The 9,220-nt window shown below is 37.0% G+C and overlaps 1 protein-coding gene across 4 annotated transcripts; it reads right to left on the bottom strand.

Moving 5' to 3' along the window:
- Positions 1-3,661: 3,661 nt before the first annotated feature.
- On the bottom strand, positions 3,662-8,320 carry LOC110916377. Of its 4 annotated transcripts, none has more exons than XM_022161130.2 (11): positions 7,927-8,320; positions 7,713-7,759; positions 7,297-7,382; positions 7,068-7,188; positions 6,721-6,967; positions 5,886-5,990; positions 5,646-5,774; positions 5,520-5,569; positions 5,334-5,431; positions 4,418-4,702; positions 3,662-4,270 (listed from the first exon to the last, which is right to left on the bottom strand). In XM_022161130.2, exons 1-11 carry the CDS (start codon positions 7,944-7,946, stop codon positions 3,764-3,766), a joined length of 1,695 nt encoding a protein of 564 aa, XP_022016822.1. In that variant the 5' UTR covers positions 7,947-8,320; the 3' UTR covers positions 3,662-3,763. The 4 variants fall into 4 exon arrangements, with proteins under 4 accessions (XP_022016822.1, XP_022016824.1, XP_022016825.1 ...); XM_022161132.2 differs by having other exon boundaries at positions 7,297-7,355; positions 7,927-8,318; XM_022161133.2 differs by lacking the exon at positions 7,927-8,320 and adding an exon at positions 7,844-7,924 and having other exon boundaries at positions 7,297-7,355.
- Positions 8,321-9,220: the final 900 nt, after the last annotated feature.

Raw genomic sequence — 9,220 nt, 5'->3', positions numbered from 1 at the left:
AAACTTCATTAATTTCAATTTACCCAAATTAAAAACACAATTACATATATAAATTTCACTAATCGCGTATTTAGCCAGGCTAAAAGCACAGTTAGATATATAAATTACACATAACGACAAAAATACCCTTTTTAGGTTGATAATTTTGAAATAACCCAACGTAATCATTGCACACATTTCGACTCATTGATACAACAATTTCTATAAACACTTATCCATGGAATACACGATCCGGATTCCAAATTTCATCCACCCCAAGAGCCTACCATCCAATCGTCACCATAAAACAATGTGGATGGTCTCTGAATCTCAACCAATCCATTCTTTCGAATGATAATCATAAGGTTTCCACCATTGATTTGGGATGCAAAGAAGCATCAAACATCTAATGATAATCACATAGGTTTTCGCCATTGATTCGGGATGCAAAGAACCGTTGGACCAACACACACTAGCTACTAGATGACGAAGGCAGACGAATGTCAGTGAATTATCGAGTGATTTGTATCATAGCTTTGTGTACATTAATACATTATGTCGAAGTTCTAATCCCTCACATCATAATGTACGAGGGTTGTTTAGTAATTAGTTAATAGTTAGTTTAGATTATATTTAAAGGTGGTTACAAAGTTCGGGGACTAAAGGTGTCAAGAACTGAAGATTATAACCTACATATCAAAGGATGCGATGTATCAGATGGTCATGTCGATTACAAACAGGCGCAACACACAAGGCATGGTCATGTTAATTAGGAGGCATGATCATGTTGATTGGAAGGCATGGTCACGTCTATTGGGAAGCATGGGCACGTCTATTCAACAAGGAGTCACTACTATTCAGAAAGTGCGGCAATACATCAGAGACAAAGGGACGCGGCTTTTCACAGGAGACACACCTCTTCATTATTCAATCACATCCACAAGTTCAAGAGTCACAACCGTTCGTGAAAGGACACGTCTCTACAATCTCACCTGTTCGTTTAGTATAAATAGGGTTTGTATGTTTCATTTGTAATCATTAGAATCACTTATATTATCACAATCATATGTAATATCAATTTTTTTTAGATGTCAATATCCTTTTTTTATTTCAATTGTACATTTCATTCCAATCATCAGGGCAAATTACATAAGGATAGCAGGTAGATGAGCAACAAACTGCGCCGCTATCCCTTTTTGAATAGAAAACCCTAATCTACTAAAAACAAAGCCCCGCCCCCGAGGGGTCGAAAAGTTGCTATGGACCACACGCTGAACTCTAGACAAGAACCGAACTGCCTCCGGCGCCAAGGAGTCGAACGTGTCAAACGCCAGGGGGACAAAGGCATGTTGATTATCCTCACAAGCTTTCGCGTGCTTTTCCACCTTCTTTGACTCTGCTTTCAGTACGACTTAACTCCAAACAATGTTCATCAAGGGTTCCGACCAACAGTGGTATCAGTGCGCATTTTTTAAGTCTGGGAAGAAGAAGAAGAAGAAACCGATTGGAACATCATAACCAGGTTCTCTCGAATTTATTTTTTTAGGTTTTGTATTCGTTTCAAAATTGAATTGCAGTTTGATTAATTGATTGATTTCAATAAAAAATTTGTTCGTTTAAATCCGTTTTTTTTGAAATCAATCTCGGATCAAATCTGTTTTTCAAAAGATCATAAAGTATGATTTAGAAAGGAACGAAATTCAAAACCAATAGCAAGTTAGAAATTCGAGAAAATCCTGTGTGGTACGAAATCTTGTGTGGTACGAAATGCTGTGTGTTACAAAATCTTGTGTGGTACAAAATCCTTCCTGGTGGAAATCCTTCGTGGTGCAAGAACCTTAGTGGTGACAAGACCTGTGTGGCAAAGCAAGAAAGAAAGACCTGTGTGGCAAAATCAAGAGCTGTGTGGCAAATCAAGAGCTGTGTGGCAAATCAAGACCTGTGTGGCAAAGAATGTGTGGCAAATCAAGACCTGTGTGGCAAAGAAGACCTGTGTGGCAATCAAAAAAACCTGTGTGGTGCAAGCAAGAAGAAAGATTGAAGTAAAGTAAGGAAGATAGGAAAGAAAAAGTCTAAGAAAGCAAATCAGAAAGGAAGTATGTCTGGAAGAGACGACGAAGAAAACACGTCAATGTCAATTCGCGAGCAAGGAAATATATCCCTTCAATGCCCAAAGTTGACCGAATCGAATTACACTCAGTGGGCAATCCTGATGGAAACGATCTTAAAGGCGTCTTTGGGATACGGTTGTTTCAACGGAAGGGGTAGATGAGAAGAAGGCACATACAACGAAAGCAATGATCTTCCAAACGTTACCGATAGATATTCTAATGCAAGTTGCGCAATATGAGAGTGCAAAGGAAGTTTGGGATGCAATCAAAGTTTGATATCTTGGAGCCGATATGGTTCAGAAAGTGCGTCTGCAAACTTTGAGAAGTGAATTAGAAGCCTTAAAGATGGGAGAAAATGAAACAATTAGTAGTTTTGCAAGCAAGTTGGGTGGTATAAAATCCAAGTTTAAAAGCCTCGGTACCACCATTAAAGATAACAAGATTGTGAGAAAATTACTTATCTCTGTTCCGAAAAAGTTTCTACCGATTGTGGCATCCATCGAGCAGTATTTAGAAATAGATAAAATGACGTTTGAAGAAGGAGTGGGTAGGATTACAGTATTTGAAGAACGCCTCAAGAGCTAAAACGATCCGGAGAACACTAATTTGTTAATGGAAAGTTCCGACAATCATTCCGGAAATTGGCATCATGGAAAAGGACGTGACGATCAAAATCATGGTAGAGGATGTGGAGGAAGTTCGTTTAGAGGAGGAAGAGGACGTGGACGAAATATAGATCGAGGAAATAAAGACAAGAGCGAGTTAAAGTGTTATGAATGCGATGAATTCAGTCACTTCGCATACGAGTGTAGCAAGCGAAAAGATGAAGAAAAAGAGAAGGACGAAGAGGCACATCTTGCGTTGGAAGAAAAACCAATGCTACTGCAAGTCAAGCAAGTTGAAGTCCTACAACAACTCAAGGATGTTCGTGATTAGGGGGTGAATGAAGTTCTAATCCCTCACATCCTAAAGTACGAGGGTTGTTTAGTAATTAGTTAATAGTTAGTTTAGATTATATTTAAAGGAGGTTAAAAAGTTCGGGGACTAAAGGTGTCAAGAACTGAAGATTATAACCTACATATCAAAGGAAGCGATGTATCAGATGGTCATGTCAATTACAAACAGACGCAACACACAAGGCATGGTCATGTTAATTAGAGGCGTGATCATGTTGATTGGAAGGCATGGTCACGTCTTTTGGGAAGCATGGGCACGTCTATTCAACAAGGAGTCACGACTATTCTTCAGAAAGGGCGGCAATACATTAGAGACAAAGGGATACGTCTCTACAATCGCACCTGTTCGTTTAGTATAAATAGGGTTTGTATGTTTCATTTGTAATCATCAGAATCACTTGTATTATCACCCACATTAACAACCAATCACCCCCTCTCTCTCTCTCCTCTCTCTCAATCGGTGAGTACACACCGCTCCCCCACCCCGCTTCCCCTCCCCGAATTGATGGCGGCGGTGTTCCCGCTCGGGGACTTCACTCCCCGCTCCCCTCCCCGAGAAGTGCCCCGCTCACCCTTATATGATTCCCAAACAGTTGATGTACTTTTAGCTGTGTGTGTTGATTAAATCAATATTTGATTTTGCAGGAACTGAGTGCAAATGTTAAATTTAAGTAAACCTATAACAAAACATTAAACAGAAAACGGGAAAACATAAAACTAATTCCCGATGTTCTTCTCCTTTCCAAGCTCAACTAACATCGTTAGCAAAGCTTCACACATCTCAGAAGCATCGGCCCCTATTTGATTCTTTTTCCATGAAGAATAGACCATCCATGCATGATCAAGTTTTTGGTCGGGTCGAACCACAACCGAGCCAGGGACCTCAGCATCTCGACACGTGACTAACCCATCACTCTTCTCACCATACCGGAGTTGCAGATGGAGAGCCGACACAGCCATTGCAGCAGACACAGGAACCACAACAGGCACTTGATGCTTCACAATGGGTCCTACCTCGAAGTCAGACTCGTGGGACCCAAGTCCCAGGAAGGAAATCTTAGGAAGCTCCACGTGTGCTATGTGGGACATCATTGATATGACCCCAGGTCCCACATTTGCTTCTGAACGAAACGAGATCAGTGGGATTCCTTTTGGAAGCTTATGTTGGCTCAGGAACTGCTTTCTTTTCTCGTATGTTAGATCCTCAAGAGACCTTATGTCACCCTATGTACAAATAACATTTTTATGAAGATAGTAGGTGTTAGAAAGGGTAAGAAAAGTAATACCGTGTTCACACATTAAAATAACATCGTATGATTCACATCTGAAGCGCGATCAGTTTGACGCTAGAAAGTAAAAAATGACATTTACCTTGATGATCTTGCAGACTATCAGCTTCATGATCCTCCGAGTTTCTTTATCAGCAAGCTGGCCTTCACGCATCACATCTGAGGCAATTGGAGTTCCACCATAAGGACTTTGCACCAGCGCCAATCCCGCAACTTTGTCTTTCAAATCACACCAATAAAGTGATAAAGCAGCAGCAGCATCCACCCCACCCTTGCTGTGACCAAGCAACATCACACGTTTTCCTGAACCCCAATACAGCTCTTCAATATATTGCTTCAGTACCAATGAATTGTACTCCACTGATGCCTTGTTCACAACAACCAACAAAAATTTACAAATAATGACCTCCCGGAAAAAAATCAATACACAAAAAAAGACTTTATTTTTGGACTGGAGTCCAAGAAATCTTGGTGAAAGACTATAACGACGTCATAATCTAAACATAAACATAACGTTCATGAGGTTTAGTTTAAAATCAAGGAAATGTTACCTTATATTATTCTTTATGAAATCACAAACAAGATCATAATCTAATCTTCAAGGAAATGTTACCTTGTATTATTCTTTCTTGATCTTTAGGATGGAAATCAAGAAATGATTCCTCATTTTTTTTATTGAAAAACATGAAATCTTGGTGGAAGTCGAAAACACGTCATAAATCGTATTAAAACATAAAGCATAAACTTTTGATATTCAGGCAAGAAAATGATACAATATTTTTGGATTGAATGTAAAGATATCATGGTTAAATTTTAGACGTCATAAAACTAAGAAAAACATATAAACTTTCTTGATTTTCAGGTTGAAATTAAGAAATGATACGTTATTTTATTTTTCGATTGCAAATCAAGAAGACTAGGTGTGATCGTAAACACCATTATAATTTAGACAATAAGCATATCTTTAACATTTTAAGTAGAAAATCAGGAAATGATACCTCACTGTGTATTTTTGCTATATGGCAAGCTAAGCCCATTTTTGAAAAGAACCTTTTGGTGCTAACGAAGTATAACGGACCATGGTTGCTAAATAATCCTGATAACAATGACACCAATTTTGCGTTTAAGCATACAGAACGTACGGTAATTAGTAAAACAAGCAAATACAACTAAGGATTTCTTACCCGGAATTAGTAAATAAACGTATGATCCAGGTAGTTTGTGCTCTCCATTCCTTGGAAACAAAAAGGAAAATTGTTTCAGAAACCATAACTTATCACTCTATTGTATATTTGTACGATTGCTGGTACCTTATTGCATTTAGATGTTCTAAAAATCTGGCAGAACCGTCTTTGACTGGGTCCATGTTAGGATCCCGTTGCATCCATCCAATATCATTGGAGGAACCGTGAAAGGTAATCTGTACTCGAGATAGAAAGCTGAAAATTTTCCAGAAATGAATGGGGACAAATATAGCATAAGTAATGTTAACTTTAAAAGATCAATGGAACTTTCTAATCATGTTGGAAGGAGAAAACCAGTTAATATACCTTTTCATGTGAATTTGTGCATGTTTAGCACACTGAGAAGAGATATGGTAGGGAGCCAACGCTAGAACCAAAGTGGATTTTACAAATAATCTAGTGAGTTCCAAACTGCAATTGTACAAAAGAACTGCAAATAATCATCAATTTGTATGAAACAATAGTAACTAATCCAAACAGCAACTGAAAGATTGTGAAATAGTAAGACTTTAATAATGCCGGACATAAATTAAATATGCATCCTACAAATAAGTTCACCAGAATAGACATGTTGAAAGTAAAATCTTCTTAGAAATGGTTCAAGAAGATGGCTAATTAACCGATCCTATCATGGTTTTTGGCTGTCGATCATCTAACATGAAGTTTCTCTAGGTCTTTGGCATAGTGGGCCACAATGGCTCACATGAGCCTGTCTTTAAAGGTGTCAATTGTGACCCTTTATCTATAAATGAGTTGATTTTGTTTTGGTTTTATGTTTAACATGTTATGGTAAACGATATAACTTAAAGAAATATTGGTCAAATGGGTTGAAAGTAATCTCAAGTTTATTCAAATGCATAAAACCTTTGGAATGAAATGTTGAGAAATTTAAGATCGTTCGGTAAAAATAACTTTTTGCAATCTATGTAACACATGAAGTTTTAGTGTTTGCAGGCTGGTCCAACCAGACTCCTATTCACCTTTATTGTAAATTAGTCTCTCTGACCTATGACCCAACCTGTCTAACACTCCCACAATGCCAGTGGTTGGCTTTGTTCAACTTTTTTATAAACATGTATATATATAACTTCACCTTCTAAGTTGATACCAAGAAAAAAGACAACGAGAATATCGTAAATACCCTTTTAGAATGAAGTGGATACTGCCATAAAAGAACTTCTTTTCTATCATTTCACATCTCGAATAAACAGTCGAATGATCTTCAAGACTTGAAGTGTCTCTTTTATGTATATCAAGAGTCGTACCAAGATTCTTGGAAATTGAAGAACAAGAAACAAACTTCCGGTTGGAAGATCCCGGATCTTGATAGGAAGAAACAACCACAAAATCTTGTGAGAATCTAGTAACATCTCTGTAGACAAGATCCTCTATGGTAACATCAAACATAAACAAAAAATAGAGTTATTCAAATAGTATACCAATAGCAGAATATAATAAAATGCACTTGAATATGTCCAACTTACTCACCGAAAAAATGTATGAACCGGTTACTTATGTAAGAAGTCAGTGCCAGAAGACGGGAAAAAACATCATCAAACAATGCTTGCGGCGCAAATGGGCTAATAATACCCAAACCACTATTGTAATCCTGATCAAGACACCTATATGAGATTTGATAAAGAAAGGGGAAACAATGGTTTTTATCTGAAACTATGAATGTGAAGTTAAATTAAGCTATACATATACTTGTACTCACTATTGATTGACTATGTCGGATTCCTCCATGGATATACAAGTCTCCCATTACAAACAATCCTAAAGAATTTGCAGCCACCAAATCAACTGATTATATAATAGTCAGAAAATCCGAATCATATACATACTCACTAGAAACTGATTATATGCGATTTGAAATCGAATAACAACCAAGCCTTTTGGTATGTAATTCAAGCAGATCTATCAAAGCTATAGTTTCAAAGATTCAAAGTAAAGTAACTCATACAACAATCATCTTGATTAGATCGAAATTAAGCCAAAAACATATCCATATGAACCAATTAATGAAATGATAAAAACAAGATTTTCTTTTCAATATCTTTCTAGAGCATTTGGCAGCAAGATTCAACAACAAATCAAATGATCAAACACATTAACCTGAAGAAAAGAGCTTACAAGATCCTGTAGAACTGTATCCTAAATCAAATGAAGGGAGACTTGATCTGCAGAAACGAATACAGATTCACTTTCAGATTCATAAGAACCCATTTATATATAACTAAACAAAAGAGCAAATTAAATGCAACCGCATCATCCGCATGAACTTTCCCAAAATGACTAAAGCATTAAACAAAGCTATCAATATATTAAATGAATCATTGATGCGAACCGGATGAAAGAAAAGTGCATCGATTTGAAACGGAGTGGCGCATAGAAACTGATCCAAAAAGCTGATCGTTATCCGATGGGGGTTATATTGGCCCACCTGAAGACCCAAATCACACGCAAGAAAACATGTGGGGTTTAAAAAATATGAAATTTTGAAACAAATATTATGAAGCTGAATTTTACAAGAAGATGGAATCCATAGATTTTTGAGTTGTAACCCTCTAAATTATATATAGTCAAGATTAGGTTATTTTTTGAAACTTTTCAAAAGTTTGAACATTTGAAATTACCCTACACTAATGAAAGAACAAAGATTGCTTGAAACTGAATGCATGTTTGTTATTATAAATCTGACAAAAGTGAAGAGGAACAGATTTTGTTGGAAAGGAAAGTAAAGAGAGAAAACAAAAACTGATAACACGTGTAAAGATGTTGATGTAGTTAGCGGACGTGTGTTTTGGGGAAGGAGATTTAAAGATTGAAAAACGGATGTTGTTGAGTTAAAAGTAGTATGACACGTGGCAAATTGAGTCTTCACTTCTTTCTTTTTCTTTGGGGAAGGAGATTTAAAGATTAAAAAACGGTGAAGCTTGAAAATTTTCACCGAAGTCATCGGGCCTAAAACTATATACCTAATTTTTTTTTATAAAATCGGGGGTCGAAAACGTATATAACTAAAAAAATTTATACAAAACGTACACAAATAACACTACTGAGCGAAAAGTTCAGAGGATCCCCCTAGCCCCTTCAATGCTTCGCCCCTCATCATGGTTGACCGAGCAGAACCAAATTAAGGGATTAGTTGTAGCCCGTCTCGAATATAAAAGCAAGTCAACTTGGTTTTTTACCTAGCCAAGTTGAAAACTAAGCTCAAACTTAACTCAGTTTGAACTCGAGTCATCATAACTCAATTTGGTTAGACTCAGTTTAATGGGAAAAAAAAAAAAGAAATATACAAATGTGGTTATGCTGATGGAACCAACAAAAAAGCAAGTCATAGTTGGCTAGAGGTGGATATAGGGTAGACAATGGAGGTATGGGACATGTTTTAGTAAAACAAGTTTCATACTCAATTCCAAAACCGTATCTCATGCCGCTCTCATACAAATTGAGTACCCAGTTCTTAATACTCATCGGGTACGTCGGTTTTCAGTATACACGTATATGCTCTTACTTAGTTAAAAAACACATTTTGGAATGCACATTACAGGAAAGCTCCATCTTATATTCCCGTAAATAACTGACTTAAAAATATTAAATACACGTCTACATTTTTAACACTTCTATAGTTTGGC

This window comes from Helianthus annuus, chromosome 16, assembly GCF_002127325.2.
Source record: "Helianthus annuus cultivar XRQ/B chromosome 16, HanXRQr2.0-SUNRISE, whole genome shotgun sequence".
NCBI classification, from domain to species: Eukaryota; Viridiplantae; Streptophyta; class Magnoliopsida; order Asterales; family Asteraceae; genus Helianthus; species Helianthus annuus.
Note: the sequence above shows the minus strand (reverse complement) of the source record. Positions and strands in the feature narration are given on the sequence as shown.

Excerpts from the sequence above, each read along its gene's own strand:
- LOC110916377 (XM_022161130.2), bottom strand. The coding sequence starts at position 7,946 with ATGCACTTTTCTTTCATCCG. Across the intron at positions 6,968-7,067 it reads CCGGTTCATACATTTTTTCG|AGGATCTTGTCTACAGAGAT; the intron begins GTGAGTAAGTTG and ends ATGTTACCATAG. Across the intron at positions 5,570-5,645 it reads GAACATCTAAATGCAATAAG|GAATGGAGAGCACAAACTAC; the intron begins GTACCAGCAATC and ends TTTGTTTCCAAG.